Source organism: Chironomus tepperi, unplaced genomic scaffold (genome assembly GCF_022539635.2).
Source record: "Chironomus tepperi strain 1889 unplaced genomic scaffold, CSIRO-AGI_Ctep_v1 contig_298, whole genome shotgun sequence".
NCBI classification, from domain to species: Eukaryota; Metazoa; Arthropoda; class Insecta; order Diptera; family Chironomidae; genus Chironomus; species Chironomus tepperi.
In genome coordinates, this window is record NW_027226420.1 from 565,923 (window position 1) to 586,475 (window position 20,553).

The 20,553-nt window shown below is 31.9% G+C and overlaps 1 protein-coding gene across 1 annotated transcript in view; it reads right to left on the minus strand.

Moving 5' to 3' along the window:
- Positions 1 to 2,466: 2,466 nt before the first annotated feature.
- The window catches only part of Cbp53E (Calbindin 53E), a 30,499-nt gene continuing 12,412 nt past the window's right edge, over positions 2,467 to 20,553 (minus strand). The window contains exons 4-12 of the mRNA XM_070642439.1: positions 14,695 to 14,928; positions 14,491 to 14,574; positions 13,400 to 13,427; positions 13,256 to 13,283; positions 11,541 to 11,586; positions 11,266 to 11,322; positions 9,282 to 9,353; positions 8,937 to 8,951; positions 2,467 to 8,726 (exon numbers count right to left, since the gene is read on the minus strand). Of these exons, the coding sequence (XP_070498540.1) occupies positions 8,604 to 8,726; positions 8,937 to 8,951; positions 9,282 to 9,353; positions 11,266 to 11,322; positions 11,541 to 11,586; positions 13,256 to 13,283; positions 13,400 to 13,427; positions 14,491 to 14,574; positions 14,695 to 14,928 (687 nt within the window). The 3' untranslated portion in view covers positions 2,467 to 8,603. The remainder of the gene's footprint in view (positions 8,727 to 8,936; positions 8,952 to 9,281; positions 9,354 to 11,265; positions 11,323 to 11,540; positions 11,587 to 13,255; positions 13,284 to 13,399; positions 13,428 to 14,490; positions 14,575 to 14,694; positions 14,929 to 20,553) is intronic.

The window sequence follows — 20,553 nt, forward strand, 5'->3', positions numbered from 1 at the left end:
TATTTTTTACTCACTAATACACTCATATGCTAAGAGAATAATAAACAGAAGTCATATGTTCGATGATTGTTTATGCTGGATTTTTTACAAAGTAATTTAAGTTAACTCACATTATCTGGGATCTTTATGTACAGAATCTGTCGAAACCGCACCATGAAATTCTCCATTCTGTATGTCAATCCTTTTTGATCACAGTAGACAGCATCATCAAGTGTTATGTTCATAAATCTTTAAAATAATTTTTTTTGTTTAAATTTTTTACCAACTTTTTAATGGTTTTTACTTACCCATCGACATCTGTGATTTTTCCAGCTACCCAACATTCATTCCTTAGATATATCAGCACATTTTCATTGATAAGAATCTTCGGAATACAGACTAAAGTATTAAAAACATTAAAATACTCTCTCTTCGACATATTTTTATAATTCTGTCAGTCGACACTGAATTTAAAAAATTTTTGACAGTTATTTTTGTCTGCTTTGTAAATTTAACAGGTTCACAAAGTTATTTATAATGAAACAGGTGATGTTTAGACCTTCAGTTGCTAATTTTGATAACGAAACACGCATTTATATTGCGACAATCTAACGTACTTTCGTGAAAATGTGAAATTATTGACCCAAAAAAAGAATGAGCATGAAATTTAAATTTTTAAAATACGTTAAAAATTTAATTTATTGTCTACTCAAGTTTAATAATTTTTCAACTTAATCATAATTAAAGAGTATTAATATATTATCACACGATTTTTGTCATGAACAGCATCCTCAGATTATTACGGCGCTTGACCACAATAATATCGGATTAATTTTAATCCTACAGAATAATTACACCATCAATTTTCCAGGTCGTTTACCACCAAGTAGTTTATCACTATACACATTTATGACTTGCCATAACTACATCTTTCACAAAGGTATTATGTCTTTATTGTATTTCCTGCAAAAAAGATTAAAATTTTTTATGTCTAACGAATTATCATTAAATTTTTTGTATTACATACCTCTGAGGTATTCTATTAACGAGACATCTTGGACACAATTTTAAATTGCAGTTCATGCCTACAAGGCTTCTCCTCACTAGTACCATAAAGCGTCTTCCACAATGACAATAAAATATCACAATATCTCGTCTCTCGATTCTCTTTGCCATTCTTTTTATGAATTTTTATAAAATTTACAACGCGCCTCCAAGACAGTAAGTCTAAGTATATTTTGAAAATCCACTGCTTGATAATGTTATGAAAATTATAAAAGAAAAATGATTCATTACACCTGAAAAATATTCTACACAAACGCGCAACTTATCTTTTTCTTTTATCAATCTTTCCGTTCGTAAAATGGGAATTGTCATCATGAACATTGTCGTAGGTTAGTGTACCATTATGTTCTTTTATTTGTAATTTTATCAAAGTTGAATAAAATGCCTTCAAGTTTTGTAAAACAGCCGAAAAATAATTATCATCTCATTTATACCTGATTTATTTTTAAGTCTGTGGTTAACAGAGCTTTTTCGCAGACAAATTTATTACTTTTTCACACTTTATGCTGAAAATTGACATTTTAAACAGAAAACTAACGAAAATTCAAAATTTAAATCGAAGTTCAAGTTTTGAACTTGACAATTTTTTCTGCAAAATTTTAGTTTTAAAGCAAAGAAAGCATTGAAAATTCATTTTATTAAAGCTTCCATCCCAACACAAAAGATGTGAGTAAAATAATATATAGCTCCAAAGAGTTAGATCCATTCTACATACTGTAATAAAATCAATCTACATGGATTCCATCGGAGTAAGTAAAGCTAACAGTATTATGCAAATCAGCATACATTCATTACATTTCACTCTTTCATCTTACAATCATATTTTTAGCTTGTTCTATTCTTTCATACTGTACAGGAAGTACTTTGTAGTAAATATAGCTGAGGTATAAGCAAACTGAAACATGCAAAAAGATTAAAAAGCAATTTTTTATCTTGATTTTAAACATTAAAATTTTTAGATTTTTCATTTTTATTTTTGTTTTAAATTTTTAGAATCGGAAAGAACTACATGATTTATGATAAAAATTAGTCAGAAAATACAAAATAACGTTAACATTATTGTGTTAGATAAGATTGTTATTTTTTTCCCTCTAATATCCTTATAAATATTAATATTTTCATTTTCGTTCATGTTCGTTTTTAATTCAGTTTTATATAAGAAATATGAAAATTGATTTAAAGAACTGGATACATCCATAAATTTAATAAGGAAAGAGAGAAAAAAATTTAATTATAATTCCATTTTTATTGCAAAAATAACTAAATGTGATGGCGATTCTTATTTTCTTTATTTAAGAATCCGAAGAAATGAGCGAAGCAGAGTACGAAAAACTTTGTGACAACATCTATGAAACAAGAACAATTTAATTTTCCACGTTTATATCCATCTCGTCGCAACCTTTTGATAAGGCTTTTTGTTTCTTTTTTTTCGTAACGATGAAAATTTTTTTATTCTCATAAATTTTTATATTTTATTTTATTTTTTTGTATTTTTCTTTTGTGTATATGCTTTGCTGGTTGATTAATATTTTCCTTTTTTTCATACTTTATACTTTTCGTTTTGTTTTTGGGGGTAAAAATGAAACAAACACAGAACATAGCAGAGAAATGTTATAGGAGTGGTTCATCAATGACGTCCATTTAAATGCTCAGAATTCCATCATCGCTGCCACATAATTCGAATTCAATAAGATTTCACGCAGCTTTAGATCAGAGTTGCAAAACAGGCACCTGTCATAGGCCAAAACCGTACAATTTATTAATAATGTGTATGGTTTTTCCTCTTACAAAACCATACAAATTATTAAGAAATTGTACGGTTTTTGTCTATAGCAGTTGCCAGTTTTGCAACCCTGCTCTAGAATTCAATATCCCCTGCAATTTTGGACGTCATGAATGATGAACCCCCCATAGTGAGTGAGACATAATGCTTTTATGATTGAGTAAAAAAATGTATATTTTGGTATGCAGAACGTGGAAGAATTGTGGGACCAGAAAAAAGTTGTGCTTTTGGTTTTAATGCTCTGATAAAAAAAAAAAGCAGCAGCAAAAGCTTCAATAATAAATGGGATTTTAGTCGTTGTACATTTTGCATTTCTGTTAATCCAATTGTCGCCTGTAATCAATGTTCAGTTCTTTGAGCTTTTTTTATATTTCTATGAATAGTGGCAGTAGTGCAGTATAAATGAAAAGAACAAGTCTTTCTATCATGAGATTCTGTGTGTATTTTATAGCATTTAAATGCCAGCATTCGCACAAACTGAATTATTCATGATGGGTTTTATACACACCGGAATGAATGTCATCATAAAGTACGAAAATATTTTTCCTGTCATTTTGGTCCTCCCTGCTTTCGTTCCATCCGCTCACATCATATGTTCCTTCTTATTACTTATATTTTTTCATCCTTGCATTATACAATCGACACAAATGTGTGTGGGAAATGATGAAACTCATTCTTTTATGGCTTCTTAATAATCATTTTCTTTTCTTGATGGGAAGAATAGCTTCTTAGTTGGTTGGGTGGAAGAAACACCATTATAAAGCCAAAAAAAAAGGCGTAATGAAAGGGACTTATTCTGTCATTTACATGTTTTACTTATGACATTCATTCAACATATCATCAAATCATGAATTATGGAAATAACTAATGAGAGTATGCCTCATTAACAATTAAGCCAAACAGCTTTTGAAGCATTCAAAATTGCCTGTAAGCAAGTGTATATGGCAGAGAAAATAATGGAAAATAATATGTATTACAGCAATCAATGTGTAAATAATTGATAATTTATAGCACTTTGCCTATTTAAATAATTTACAAAAAAATTGGACTTATTTTCGATGATTCTTGCTTATTTCATAGCCTTTCATAGCCTACCTTCTTTAAAACTTAATTATATTATAGTTTGAACCATAAAACTCATTAAAATTCTCATCGTACCTTTATAGCCTTAAAAAATTTTGAACACTTCTCATTTACTTTTACATAAGAATTTAACTTATTTAATCGTTTTCATCACGTTCAATCAAATACATAGCGGCAATCAATTATAAAAGTTTAGTGAAACTTCTCAATTCGCAGAGATACTTTTTCGATCGAAAAGAGAATAAAAAGTCTCAATGGTACTTGAAGAATTCAATAAGAAAACCCGTGATGGAAAGATAAATAAGCTTGTAGGAAGGCGGATTTAAGCAATAGACTATGACGATGATGTTGTGAACCACTCATTATTATTTGTCATTCGGAACAACTTCACTTCACAAATTTGAACAAGGAGTGTTCGTTTGAACAGAACAAAAAGAGAAATGTCTCCGTTCACCGTTCACATTGATATCGATTAGAATGTAAATTGAAAAGCAAGTATAACAAAACTAATAAAAGTTTCAATTTTATAGCTCGTCATCATGGAAGCAATTTCATCATCTATTCAATTTTTAATTAAAATATTTCATTTTTATGAGATTTAGTTAAAGGATGCATACTTCTCTAATGTCTTCCTAGCTTCCATTATGTCCCTGATAGTGGCATTGCCAGAAATTCACACAAAAACATTGAAATTTCAACATTAAACCCATCCTGGCTAATCACTTGCTCACCTATCCATACCTGACATGGATACCAACACTTGACAGATCTGAAAAATATTTTCATTCCCACGACAAATTCACAGTCTGTCTTAAAACTAAGCTCAATTTGATCCATGAAAAATTGATCATTCAAAAAAATATTTGTCATCAAAAAACGTATGATGTGTGTCATGTGTCAACAAAGGGGAAACTTTTTTTATTTCTTTGAAAATGAAAAATGTATAAGCCTTTAATCTAATAAGCTTTGAAGCTTGTAGCATATCGAAATTCCTTTTGGTGAGGAAACATACATTCATGAATTTCTTTGAAAAGTGTTTTTGAAATGTAAAAACGATCTTGTCAGTAAGAATTTTACTGTATCTTGGGATATGGAGAGACTGTATTGGGATTTGTTGTCAAATGACGTCCATGACGTGCAATACTTTATGGAATAGACAATGGTGGAACAGACTGTGTTTAATAGGATCATGTATCTAGATATCGATGTGCTGGACATTTTATTAGAAGACCTCCAGAAGCTTCCTTAAACCAGAGATTGTCGAATGGATCACTGGGACATCCAAAGAATTCTTGGAAGGAGGCTGTTGATAGAGACAGTATTGAACTTGGTATTAGAAATTGACAAATGGAAGCCAACGATAAAACCAGCTTTTGTGCCACCTGAGAAAGGTCATGAATCTTAATTGATCTGTTACACTCGGAAAATCAGTCTCTGATGAGAATCGAACCAATGTCCTTCACATTTCCTAACTAACTCGACCATGGAGTCTGTATTGCTGAATGGACAATTTGACATAATTTCTAATTACTAACTAAGCGTTTCTTCAACTAATTTTGGATATTGCTCAGGATTCACGATCCACCAGACTAACCTTAATATATCTCACCATCCCAAGATTCCATTTTGCTACACGAAACTAAAAGTCAGCAGCAACAATTTTCAATTTAGTTTATTAAAGATCCCAGCGAAGAGTTCATTTACTTAATAGCATGACTCAACCCCTACATTACATTCACTAATGACCCATAAATTTACTGAACTCATTAACAGTCGTGCACAAGAACATCATTAAAGTTTGCATCCCCTGTGCTGTATAAAGCAATCAATATTAGTTTCTTCTTTTATTTATTAAGATTTTAAATATTTTGCGTATCTTTTCTTCTAAAAAATAGAACTTTGATAGAACTTTTTATTTAAAATGTTAATTTATTTATTCCTTAACAATTATCATCAACATCTAGAAGAAAAAGGTCATAAGCGAAAAATGTGTTAAATATATTATTTAAGGTATATTTGTATCATATACTGTTATTTAATATGAGCTTTAATGAGAATCAATTCAATAGCTGATGTTTATTTATGAGCTTCATTATTGTTATCATTTATTCTTTATTGCCTTTACATACATTCATATTTCATGTTTAGACAACACATTTCAAATAGAGATTTATTTCGTTAGCATCACATTTCACTCACAATTTTTATATTTTTTCACGCTTATGTGATTCAAAATATTCATGTTCGTTCGCATTGTATACACTCGAATGGCAATTCCGACAAATTTATATACGCAATTTTGATCACGACTAAATTTGATTTTCATACAATCCTTTTGTTGCTGTGATTATAATTTTATTCATATATGGATAAACCAGAGTTGAAAAACAGGTGCTTGGGATAGACAAAAACCGTAAAAATTCTTCAGGATTTGTAAGGTTTTATAAGAAAAACCCACACAAAATAAGTTTGTAAGAAAGACATACAATTTGTCGAGAATTTGTATGGTTTTGAAAGAAAACATACAATTCATCAAGAATTTGTACGGTTTTTGCCTGTTACAGATGCCTGATTTGCAACTCTGAAATAAACCTATATGCATAGGCATTTGCCATAACGAAGATTCACTCTATAATTCGCTGTACTGCAACAAGTTGATTATCGCTATTGGTTTTTATCTGATTATCGTGCATAAGCATTTTTTTTTTCGACTCGCCAAAATGTATATACCTCATATAAAAGCTATTGTCGTCTGACGCTCATTTCATTTATATTTTTTTCTCTTCTTTTCTACTGTCACAACTGTTCGTACTGTATTCATTCACGCGATTAGAACGAAGACACCAAACAAAAAAAATAAGAGAGAATATTTTTATTATGTGACATAGAACGACTTCTTATGTGCCTTCGGCAGGACAAGCGCATGTTGTCTAATAGCTACGAGTTAGGCGTAAATAAATAAAAAAAAAAAAACGAAAAAATAGATTTGTATTCATCATAAGGTTAATAAGCTTCGCTTCAATAAAGATGACTCTTCTGATTGTGCCTTTTTATGATATATATTTTTGATTTTGATAATTTTCTGGGCTAGGTTCCAAACGAGTGTGGATGCTATCTAAATTTAGAAAATTGAAAATTACTTTTTAGGTTAGAATTTATTTTTTTTCTCATAGCAAGCTTGAATTCATTTTCTCTAATTAAGTCGCAAAGAGATTAAGGTCAAAGTTGATATCCACACTCGACTGGGATAGATTTGCCCATTTTTATGCCAAATACGCTTAAAATTCTATATAGAAGTTAATTTTTATTAATTTATTTAAGTATATATATTTATAATCTTCTTCACTTTTAAATGTATCATATTTCTGTAGGTTTTTATGCTACATTCAACTTTCTCATTCATTTTGGTGTTACAAGTCATTAATCTTCTTTAATCATAAGGAACAAAACGAAAGAGAGAGAGTGAGTAAAATGAAAACTTTCTAAAATGTTTAATATTCTAAAAACTTTCTCATTTCCTTTTCTATAGACAGAGATAGTGGTGTAGTTAGGGGTTGTTATGTTCTTGTGTTGTACCACAAGAGCGACACAGTGTGACAATAACGTTGTAACGACGTCAGATGGCTGTCATGTGACAGTATCAGATGGCTGTCATGTGACGATGTCAGATGGCTGTCATGTGACAATGTCATATAGTTGTCACGTGACGATGTCAGATGGCTGTCATGTGACGACGAAAAATGAATGTAATGTGACAATGTCATATGGCTGTCATGTGACGATGACAGATGGCTGTCATGTGACGACGTTAAATGGTTGTCATTAGACGATGTCAGATGACTGTCATGTCGATGTCGTTGTGGTGTGCCGCTCAGAATACCACTTCCCTACAACCCCAACTCCAACTACACCCCTGATCACATAAAAAAGGAATTTGCAATTGATAATAAAGCCTAAAAAATGATTTTACTACACAAATGTGGTTATGTAGTAACAAGCATTAAACTTTTAGCTTCACAAATTTGTAAAACACACATACACACATATCGGGGAGGTTAAGTTTTTTATATTTTTTATGATTTTTTTATAATTTTTTTGGGTGTTGTTTGGGTGTTACAAAGCTTTTCATTAAAAACACTCCCAAAAATACAAAGTCATTATTAAGATACCCGATACGAAATATGCGAAAAATGTTTTTTTTACTGTTTGGATCTAGTTAAGTCTGTATATTTATATATATAGATATATTCTCGATCAATGTCGAAAAGAAAATGAAAATGTCATAAAAGCAACAATGTGTAATAGAGTTAAAGATTTTTTTGAGTGAATAAAGTGCTCTCGTGAAACCTATCTACAAACAACACTTCCGGCCCTTTCCTTTCATACAGTTTTTTCCGCATTTACGAACTCTCTGACATACAATAATAAGTTATATAGTAAATAGTATTGTTAAAAATTTGATAAAGGATGTTCGTTATTTGTAATCAGAACTAGAATTAGGAAATAAAAAAATTCTCCTTTTTCTTCATCATCCTTCACAATTGCCCTTTTTTGCTTAGCAAATGGACTAGAAAAATGTTCTGTCTACATGTTCTTATATAAATCTTTTAATAATAAAAAAAAGCACATCATTAGTTGAGCTTTTTTCTTTTCTGTTTTTCGTGACTAGTTAGTGTTCTGTTGAATGTTGAATTTATTGCTCATTTGGTGGAATCTTTGCGAGTGTTAAGAGAATCATTGTCAATTCCTTTCTCGAGATTTTTCCATCTTTATATCCGACACCTTGTAGAATTGTTTCCTCGAAATCCTTCAGGTCCTGTAAATTGAATTTGAAAAAGATTGTGTTATGTGAATGAAGGAATTGTATAGAACAGTGGTAAGCAACCTTTGTGATGCGGCACAATTGTAGGATTTGTCAAAAACCGTATATTTTGTAAGGTTTCGGTCGAGGTTAACCACAAATGTGAACCGCAGATAACAAAACATTGCCCACAACTGTTTGAGAATGTACATGACTTCTTCTTACCTGAGCATCATAATCCTAAAGCATCAATTCAGAAGAATATACATTTGAAAGCCACATTATGTATGTTTATCAAAATGAGCGTGTTTTTGAAAAGAAAATAAAAAGGATAAGAGATGGAAGGATGAGTTGAATGGATGTGTGAGAACCGAATGTATATACGCTTCATATGAAAGCGAACATAAGGAAAATGAATGAGTTTCGCGGTAAACATAAATGTGCTTCATCTAATCTTTCTTATTTCTCATCCTCTCACTCCGAAAAGTCATTCATTTACTTTATGCCACATCATATCTACGTGGTTATACATGCAATTATTATTTTTTATAACAAATCGCTAATATTTACCTTCTTTGCGAGTTCCAATAAGTCTTTGAGAAATCCTCGCAACTCTTCATTTTCAATGGATCCATTATTATCCTTTAATGTTACGTAAAGTCACGAATGACGTTCATAAGCAGGCGTTTTTTTTTTCGTGGAAATTAAGGGTGCAAAAGGTACCAGCGTCGATATTTTTGTGTTCAAAGGAAGTTGCAAAGAAGAGGATATAAAATGAAAATTAAATTACTGAGTTTGTTCAACAAGTTCCATAATACAGAAGCAACATTATCGTCGTCATCATCATACAAATCATGAATAAATTATAGTTATTTCCTCATGCTCCTGTCTCTTATTTATTGAGTTTCAAGCTTAAATACATGAAAGTATGTTCGAGCTTGCTTGTTGACGAAATCCTCTTAAATTATTACTGCTTCTGAACTTCCAAAAGCGATGAAAGGAAGTCATCCTCTTATGATGATTATCTCTCAATATTTTGGATATTTGCCAAAAGAAGAGAATCATTCAAATTTATTATTATTATATCTTTACTTCTGAATCATTTCCAATTCTTCTTTATTATTTCCCATTTCTTTCTTTTTATTGTCTTTTCGGTTTTACCATTTCCATTCAGTTATTCAATAATCAACAAGCGACTGAAGGCATTTAAAAGTTTCCGGACAGACACTACTAATATATTACACATGAAGGAACTAGATAATTTATCGATATTATTATATCTATTTTGGCACCCAGCTTTATATTTTATTTACTTATATTTGTGGCTAATGCTTTTATGTGGGGGAGAATAGTGGAAGTGGAAGTAAGATATATTGTGTGAAAAAAGAAGTAAAACGTATGTACAGGAAGTTTATCACTTGTTGTTATCCTTGACATAGTCACGTTTAAATAATGAAGTACATAAATGTATATGACAATAAAGTATGCTATAAAATATTTTATGTATGTAAACTGGAAATTCCGCAGCTAAATTAATAGGTTTATACTTATTCAAATAAAAGAGAACAGTTCCTTTCTATTGTCGAGTACGACCGGAAAAAGCTTTGTTGAATATTTTAACTCACTTAACTGGAAATGATTATACGTTCTGTGTCATATGTATGTTTGTGCTTTTTTTAGGAGGTGCGTTCGCAAATGACATCCATAAAAATTATTAGCATCCATAAAAAGAGCTGGAAATTTTTGAAATCTTTTATAATATCTTTATAAAAGGATAATTGCATAGGGTTTTTGGCTTCCCAAAACAGCGGGCATGCCTTTCAGATTTTATTGAGCCACTCTGTAATATTGTATGCATATTGCAAATTGGTATCTAGTAAGAATCGAACACACGTCCTCACAATAGAGAGTGTTCAAAATACCCGGTCAATGCACAACCACTCCAGACCATAGAGGCTTGATTCTCGCACAGATATATTAACCTAAAAATGCTATTTTAAGGAGGTATCGAGAGGTTGAGGATCGATCTCACTCTACTCCCACCCCACAAGCTCAACTCTACTCAATATCGAACGTAACTAATGAACTAATCCCTTCAAAAGTTCATGAACACACCACCCATCCCAAATACCTTTAAAATACTCAAATTAACTGTCAAATTCAACACCTACTGTCTGCACAGCAAAAAAAGAATCATTTGCTGACTAAAATCATATAATCTAAGTAACCCTCAAGCTGAACGTGATTCAACATAAATTTAGAAAAAATGTTTTTGTTGCATAAGAAGGTTAAACTTATTGACAAGAACAAGATTGCTGTTTTGGGAACTAAATAGTTCTGCGTAATCACCAGCAGAAAATGATAACAAGTCCCACGTGCAAACGAATGGAAAAAAATAAAAAGGAAGAAAAATTCCAAGCTACAATGTTGTCTTCAATTGAGTATTTGTGCTGTTCATGAAGAACTTGTGTGCTTAATGTCCATAGAGACATACGTTCTAAAGTATGGTATACAATCGCATAACATTTTATTTTATTTCATGACTATTACTTACCCTATCATAAAGAGAGAAAACGCTCTCAATGTCCTCCTTTGTCAAGTTCTTGGCACCCTGTATTAAATGTTCCAAAATAAGAAAAAGGAATTAAATCGATTAATAAAGAAGGAATGTAATTAAAATTTTTGTATGCTATACAGCAACTACAGTCATGTCATGTAGATTGTTGAAATGTTTGTGATGAAAATGACATAATGGTCGTGTTAATTAAATTTTTAAGGTGATTAGATTTTATGAAGATGAGATGTAAATGACAAGAGATTCTCTCTCACCTTGAATACCTGACGACATAAGAAATTTTCTTTAACCGGAAGCAATCTGTTTGTTGTTTCATGAGGCGTGTTTTTTTTTTTTATTTTGATGACAATGAAAATGAGAATGTAAAGAGAGAAAAACAGACAAAGAAGAAGGTTTGAAATTAAATATTGATTAAATTGACGATTAGAGTGTGCGGGGTTGTTCATAAGTGAAGAGTATCTAAGAGGATATCTTAGCGAAACAGACAAGTTCTGCGAATGTCGGGTGATAATTTTAATGTCGCGATACACTGGTGCATCGCCAAATATCTTAGATGCGACACGACACATGTGTGTCATGGCAGCTGTCGTGCCACGACACATCTGTTCCATGTCATTTGCCGTGTTACGACACATGTGTTGCATGTCATATGCTGTGTCACGACACATGTATGCCATGTCATCTGCCGTACCACGACACATGTGTGTCATGACAAATGCCGTGCCACAATACATGTATGACATGTCGTAAGCTTTTCCACGATACATGTATGCCATGTCATATGTTGTGCTACGACACATGTGTGAAATGGCGTCTGCTGTGCCACGACACATGTGTGAAATGCCTTCTGTTGTCCCACGACACATGTGTGCCATATAATTTGCCGTACTACGACACATGTGTGTTATAACTATTTGACTGTGACACAAAAGAGATTGTCCACAACTACATTAATCCCTTAAAAAGCCCTAACATCACTTATGAACGACCCCAACAATCGCATTAGTAATTTGGTGAATTAGCAATTTGCTCTACAAGAAGAGCAGCTTAAAATAAATTAAGGAGCACAAGCATTTATTAAGTGTACTTAAAGGAATAGCAGCAAAAATCGACAGCAAGCAAATAGAACAAGTGAAAAGGAAAATTTTCATATAATTTTTTTTTTTTGGTAAATGCGGTAGTTAAAGTATGTAAAAAGGAAAAAGTTTCTCCTGTCATGAACGTGTAAGATTATTTTTTTATGTAAAAGTTTATAAGAGCTCATCATTCATGTTATCTCTTCAACTTTTTTCCTTACACTTGATTTTAAAAAAAAAAATATAATTTTCATCACTTGATTTATGCTTAATTACACTTTTGGCATGAACGATGATGATGAGGAAAAAGACATCAGTAATTGCTACTTGAATCGACAATTTTAAAGATGTGAAAAATATTACAGGTGTAAAGAAGTTTTTGATGAAGGCTGGCAGCACGGTGTGTATGGAGGAGGAGGATTTGGATGTTATGTAATAGTACGCACAGCTTTTTATGACTTTAGACCCTTTACATGGAATAATATTTACTTGAGAGAATGTCTCCCGAGTGACATTAGAACAACATTCAATTGTCGCTCACGGGCACCTGAATGTCATACTAAGTTTGACGTCAACACAACGCCGCAGTGGATTCTCTATCAGCTATGTTGTACTACTTGCTATCCATATCCTCCCTTCCTCTCATAGAATTACGTAACATCTTAATGACCACTTGAAACTTTTTCATTTAACAAGCACCGCTGCACGGCACATAACATTACAAAAATTAAACTTAAACATTAGAACACTGTAGGTCTAGTAATGGATATCTGTTTCTTCTTTTTCTTCGATTCATTCATATTTAATTGGTAAAGCTTGTTATTTGCATTGGGAATTGCAATATAAACCGTAATATATATAGCAGTACAGCAATGGACAACAATATAACTCACTTTGCCATCTCACTCAATTGAAGTCTCCCTGTTCGATTTTGTAAGATCGTAGCGATGCAGCAGAGAAATAAGGAAGGAAAAACAATTTAATACAATTCTTTATGCTTTATACTTTACTAAATAAGAAATATAAAATTTATTTACCATCTTTATTTGCGTCAAACACTTGTAGCTGGAAAAAAATATAAAAAAAAGTCATTAACTCGACATTTTTTTCAAAACGAGAAGGAAGCAGTAGAAATGCTTGTTTCAACTTATAAACATTGTATGTATGCTTAAGGAATCAAGACGAGAGAAAAAAAAAGTGCGAGGGAACAAAAGATTTATGTCGTGATTTGTTATCCAATCTTACATGCTTCAATAGGCATCTACAGTTCCTCTTTGCTCCGAGACAATATCAAAGTATTTGGATAATACGTGAAAAGGACAGAATTCTTATTTTTTTCATGGGAAATGTATGTATCCGTATGTATGGTAGGCAGAGTTGTATGAAGCTTTTCAAGTTTAATCTATTTTCGGATTGTTCATTCTGAAGTCAATTTAATTGACATTGTGAGATACAGGTTTATATAAAGCAATAGACTTAGTTAGATAGATCTGACTTTCAGGAAAACTTGTAAATGATCAATGAAGTTATCTGAAATCAGTTCAGTTTTCCTTATTTTGGTAGAAATTTGAAGTTAGGAATCTTCAAATTTAAGTAATTTCTGTGCATATTACAAGCTTTTTACATGTTTAATCCATAACTTCAATCTATAAACTACCAAAAGATCAATAAAATGACAAGCAATCATGTTCAGGAAGACTAAATTTTGAAAAGTAAATAACTTCCTGATTGTAAACAATGATTTGAATTTAGCCTAATTGACTGTAACTGTATATAAATCAATAATTTACCAAAAATACCATCAATTCAAAGACTAACTCTGTTGATAGCATATTGACACTGACACAAACTTTAACAAAAATAAAAGTCAGTAAAACTTTTCGGAAATCCTCAAAACTCGGTTGATAGAACTGTATCTACAGAAAGATCAAATAGCGTTTCTCAACAACTCTGGATTGTTCGAATAGGTAGACCATTACAATTGGGCACATGCTCTCTTGTGAAAAATGTATCGAATCCATTACATTGATTCATGGATCATCAATCAAGTAATTTCTTCTTTATTCATGTACATAAGCAATCTAATGCTCGAAAGGAAATGTAAGAAAATATGAGAAATTGTACTTACCATGATATCAGTATACTCGATAAGTCTTTCTTCTGAGACATCATTGTTATGCTTAGCTTCCTTTAAGAGATCACGAAGGAAATTCTAGATTTGTGGTTGAATAAAGAAGATATATTTAGAAGATAATACAGTTATCTATAAATCAAGTCCTTTTCAAACTCAAACGCATCGATGAAGTTAATGAATGATAAATTTTTGATTTACCTTCAATTCATCGGCTTCAATATATCCACTATTATCTGAATCATATTCACGCCAAATTTTCATAAACTCGACACTTGACTCCAATGGATTGTCGAAACGGAAAAGAAGCAAAAAGTTTTCCTCCATCGGCAAGAGTTGAGCTAGTTCGCGAATATCAATTTTTCCATCCTGATTATCATCGTAAGCTTCAAGGAAGCATGATTTCAATTCATCTAACATTTCATCTGTGAGAGCCTGTAATTGGAGATAAAGGAAAAATAACATTTTGGAGTTAATTGGCCTTCTCAAATTTAAATGGGATTGTTTGGATGTTGCGGAGCATGAATTGTAAGGGGTGTTCAAGTTTTTATTAAGTTGAAGCTTGCTTCGATTTCAAAATTGACAACATAACCTTAAATTCAAAAAATTAAATTTTTTATGAATTTTCCTAAAGAATCTTAATCAAAGCAGCCTTTAAATCCATAAAACAAAACTTGAACACCCCTTGAAATCTTCAACATCACATAACATCCGCACAACCCTTGAAAGAATTGACTTGATTAATTTTTCATTATGGCATCTAATTAAATTTCATGCTTTTAATAATCTACAATATCTCTGAAGTTTTTCGCACTCATTTCCGTTCTCCGACAAGAACGAACATGAGATGAGCAGAACACGATATTAAAAAAAAAATATAATAAAGTCATTCAGATAAGTTTCTTTTCTTTCAGGCTGACATTGAAATGGAAAAAGTTTTCTTCACCCAAAAGCAAAAAAAGCCCTTAACTGACTGAAATTATCATGAGAATCAAGCTATGATGAAATTACCAACTTATTTAAAAAAAACATCTTGTATCATCCATCAAATAAAAGTCAGATCTTTTAGAGATATTCTATGTCAGTGTTGTCCATATTGTGTGACGTGGCATATTAGTACTGTGGTGGACAACACGTGGCACACGTTGGTGGTAAGCTTCGACCGAATCCGTACATGGCGTTCGGTTCATGAGATTTCCAACAATTTTTGGCGACACACTAGTGTGTCACGACATACAGGTTGCCATCACTCATATCTTGTGTAGCTGCACATAGGTTGCCCACCACTTATGTCGTGTGTTGCGTCACATAGGTTGCCCATCACTCATGTCGTTTGTTGCGGCACATAGGTTGCCCACCACTTATGTCGTATGTTGCTTCGACTGTGGCTTACCACAAAGGCGTACCACGACACACAGCTTGTACAACACTACCCTATGTGAAGGCATATCATGGATTAAATAAAAGAACAAAACTTCTTCCTTATGCACTCGATTTCATTTAAAAACTTTCAAGATTTGAGATCAAACACAAAAAGAAAGAGGGGATTGAATGTATAAAGCAACTAAAACGATAACAAAAACTTTTTAGTCTGTTCTTTTGTCAGAAACTTCTTTTATTGAAATTTTTTTAAAACGTTTTGACATTGGAAACATATTCAAGATCCCTGCTTGATATCTTTATAATATGAAAATTTGCATTCATAATCATCCAATTAATTTTAAAGGATCTCAAACTGTTTGGGAGTGGGAGCGAAAGTCGGGCCAAAAAAATAAGTTTCTCACCGCGAATTCGTGATTTTCGTTCCAAGTGGTTTTAAAGCAATAATGTTGTGCAGCACGCAATTGTGGATTTTTTTGACTTTTAATGAGTTTATAATGATAAAAATCAAGAGACTTAAATTTGGCGAGAAAAATGTTCAGTAATAATGAAATTGTGGCTGTTTAAAGTGTGAGACAAATTAGAGACTTGAAGTGGTTTAGTTGTTAAGGGTGTTGGTGTCTGCGCAGAGTGGAATCTGGGGGAATGAGCCACATATAGGCGAATTTGCCAATGCAAGAGTAAGGCATCTGTGGTGGAGTGGAAAGACAACAAACCAGACATCTGTAAACCTCTCTCTAGTGAGTACGTGGGTTCGAATCCAATCAGAAGCCAATCTCTCAATCATTACATAGAGTGTTGGGGATATGACAAGGATTTGCACAATGCTCATGAAATTACAAGCGTGTTCGAGATTTGAACAGGATGTTTCGGGTTCTATTATGTCTTAGATTTTAAAAACGACATTGAGAATAGAGAATGCCTTTATAATTTGAAATTTATAAGAATCTACCAAAGACCAAGACATCGGAAACCCATACTAGTTTCCCGATACCCTCCTTAGTTTAACATTCAACAAGACAGGTTAGATCATCTACTCAGAACAATAGAAAGTGATTCAAAACAAACATCCTAATGGCTACAAACCACATTCTCATACCAGGAAATGCGCACATCCAATTCAGTTCTTAAAACTTTCATCTTACGACGTCTGAGGTTTTTTTTGTTGAAACTTTTTTATTATTTCTTTCTGGAATAAAGATGTTCAGTTTGATGAAATGAGATAAAGGTAATCTCCATTTGTTTTCATCCTTATTGCTTCCCGGCATTCATTGTGCCAACTCAAAAGTGTCTAAAGAATCTCACTTTACCAAAAGTAAGGAAAAGGAAGACATTAAACACAGAATCACATACTTTTTTTTAAGATGTCTGCTTTTTTTTCTGTGTTTTTTTGTGCTGATATATATTTCAGAGATAAAAAGGAACTGATAATAATGATGACAACGTACAATTTTTCCTCTCATTACCCTTCCTTCCGTTTAATATCATAATGCCAAAATAAAACAGTGCGTGCCATGAATACATTCTATATTCAAAATAATATTTTTTAACTTTGTTCTAAATCCAATGAATCTCAATTTTTTTTTTTGTTCCTTTTATGCCTTTCCACCACTCATTGAACGCTCTGACATTTATTTCTCCTTAAATTATTTATTTTTCTTTCACAAAAATTTTTTCTACTTTTCTTATACACAAATTCATTAAGGTTGCCTCCATTCTTTTCCTAAATGTGCATTCGAATCATTTTATTGAATAGCGCCTCGTGCGTTTGAGATTTTCCTTCTTTCCTTCGGTTTAACGTTTCATATATTCTTTTCATTTCAGATTTTTCTTTTCTTTTTTGCGAATAAAAAACAAAAGAAAAAAAATCGTGAAAATCGATTTGACGTGGAAAGTTTATTCAAATCTTCTTGCTGTTCACTCTCTCGCGCGCGCTTTGTTTGACTGACTGCCTAAACTTGTTTTTCTTGCCTCCACTAAAGCTGCTCTTTTGTGTATAATTTTGATGATGAAAATGAATGGAAACAGTGGGTACACTAAATAGATGGAGGTGATTGTGAGTGATGTCAATATGAATAATTGGGATGTGAAGTGTTCTTCTTCTGTTTATGATGTGTTAGGTGAAGTGGATCAATTGGATTTTATAGGTTAATTCATCAGGTCTGTATTTGAGATCTCAAGACTCAAGACTCGTCCGAATCAACTTTCTTAAGTCAAAGATACAGAATATGAAGCTCAGAACCTTCAACTAAGCTAGAGCATCAGACAACAGCTGCAGAGTCCGTTGTTCTTGCATACAAGACTACAAGGAATCACAGACGCGATAGACATGCCTAGTCAACTACGATCTGGGCGACTCTAAAATACATTTGACAGGCATTTGGATCCAAAAGAATCGTTTAGATTCCAAATGTAGTAAATTGCCTGTAGCTTTTGGCTCGGGGGTTCCCGCTCAGTCTTACTTGCGTTACTCATCTATCCACCTACATATCACGCCCGGGGTAACACAAGGACACATTACACAGTATTAGCATCCAAAGGAGTCCCTAGTCCACTTTGTTTTGCTTGGGGAATATCACATACGCCTACTTAGTCTAACTGATCCTACATATCTAGCCACCTACGCCCTTACCAATACAAAGGTCCATTTAATAACCATTTGGATCAATCCGTAGTTCCTAACGTACATTGTGTTTCTCGGAGTGATTCCACTTACTCATAATAGCTGATTGACGTCATTAATGAACGCCCACCCCTTAAAGAATGTATAAAAAAAAATTATTTTCGGCAAATTGTTGTTTATTTTTCCAATCGCAAACGTGTAAAAAAAAATTTCAGTCTCATTCCCTTTCATGTACCTTGTGCTCTATTTAATTTTGTTGATTGATACATTTATTCTTCTCAGTATCATTTATTTCATTTTCAATTCCGATAAATTTGGATTCGTTGAAATAATTTTCCAACTTTTCTTTACATAACGAATGTAGTAATTCATTTCTTTTGAAAAATTGGGAAATGATCGAATACGTGGAGTATAAAAAATGAAAAAAGAGATATTAAATAAATGAGAACATTTCAATCTTTATTTCTTGCTTATTTTTTCTTTTTTAAATCGCTTCTCGACGCCAACAGATTATATAAATTTTGCTTCCATCCATAAATGCTATACTGAAACGTAATTCTAATAATAAAAAGTGATAGTAGACGAGGTAAATTTTATCCAATATTGACACATTCACACCGTATAACAGTTTCAGTCATTGCATTATTTTGAGTTCGAACGGAAGAGATGTAGCAGATGAGGTTTAATAATGCAAAAGTGCTGAATTTCATGGAATAGTCAGAGTTGCTAAGCCAGATGTCTTTATTAAAACAGATCTTAGATATTTATTTATCATGCTTGACTATGGATGTTATTTGATGATGTATCTTGATGGTTAGATACACGAACGTGTTGTCTGACTACTTACAATACAAAGCTCGAATTCGACACGGATTATGTTTGAAAAAGTCTATTTGGTTTGACTCCGTATGAAATTCGAGTTGATTTTAAATTGTATTTACTGTGTTTGCTGTTCATTTCTTTCCTTAGCTTATGTTCCAGAGTTTCAACTTGCTATTCTCGATTCATAATAGTTTTACTATGGTTTCTTAAATTATTTTGTAAATTTCTCATTTCACAACAAAAGAATTTTCATAAATTGTTAATTTAAGTACTTTCTATTTGTTCTGCAAGTTATTCTTGTGTTTATTCATTGCTCTGAACTGTTAACTATCAAAAAGTCAGTTATTTGACTCTATTCTGTGCTTAAAAGAATAAAATTTGCTAAAAGAATGTTTGAAAACAAAAATTTGAAACTTTCGAATTTCAAAAACTGACTGAAATTTCAGATGAAAAAGGGTTTTCAACTATGTTCTTTAACAATAAATATTTTTCAAATCTCAAATGAACGTTAAAACAGAAAGCTTGTCAAAAATTCATTTAACATCAAAATCGTTCTCAAAAACAATAAACTAGCAACCCTGGAAAACTTTATATACCAAAAATCAGCAATAAATCTGAATATTTCATGACTTTTTCTTTAAATCGTGCAACAAACTTAAATTTTCTATTTTCTATGATTAAAACTACACAAAGCGATATCATCGTCGTCATCATCATTATGTTAAATCTTCAACAAGGGTCTTGTAATAAAAAAACTTTTTCTTAAAAAATAGAAGAAACTTACTGAATTATTCCACTACCGCTCGAAAACATTCTAGCAAGACTAAGAGTCATTGAAAAAATTGTAAAGAAAAAAATGATTCTCTTTTACTTGAGGGAGTCTCATACAAAATTGAAAGATATTTATCTACGCTGTGAATTAGAACCCATAAAATTTAAAGTAATGTTGAACTTGTATCGCTTCTTTTAAAGAAATATAAATTTTTTTGACAGCCTAATGTATAAATGCCTTATCTTTTAGCAATTTATTATGTACATGTTTCGTGAAAATTTCTGTAACTAAATTTTGTGAGTCAAGCTGTACGAAATACGTCAACTTTATAGAGACATGACAGTTTTTTTTTTTGGTACGAGAAAGCCTTAAGATATATACAGCAAAATCTTGTTAATTGAAAAATTCTTTTGAATAAAGATTTAGGAAGTAGAAAATCAGAAGTAATTTAGCAGAATTTTTG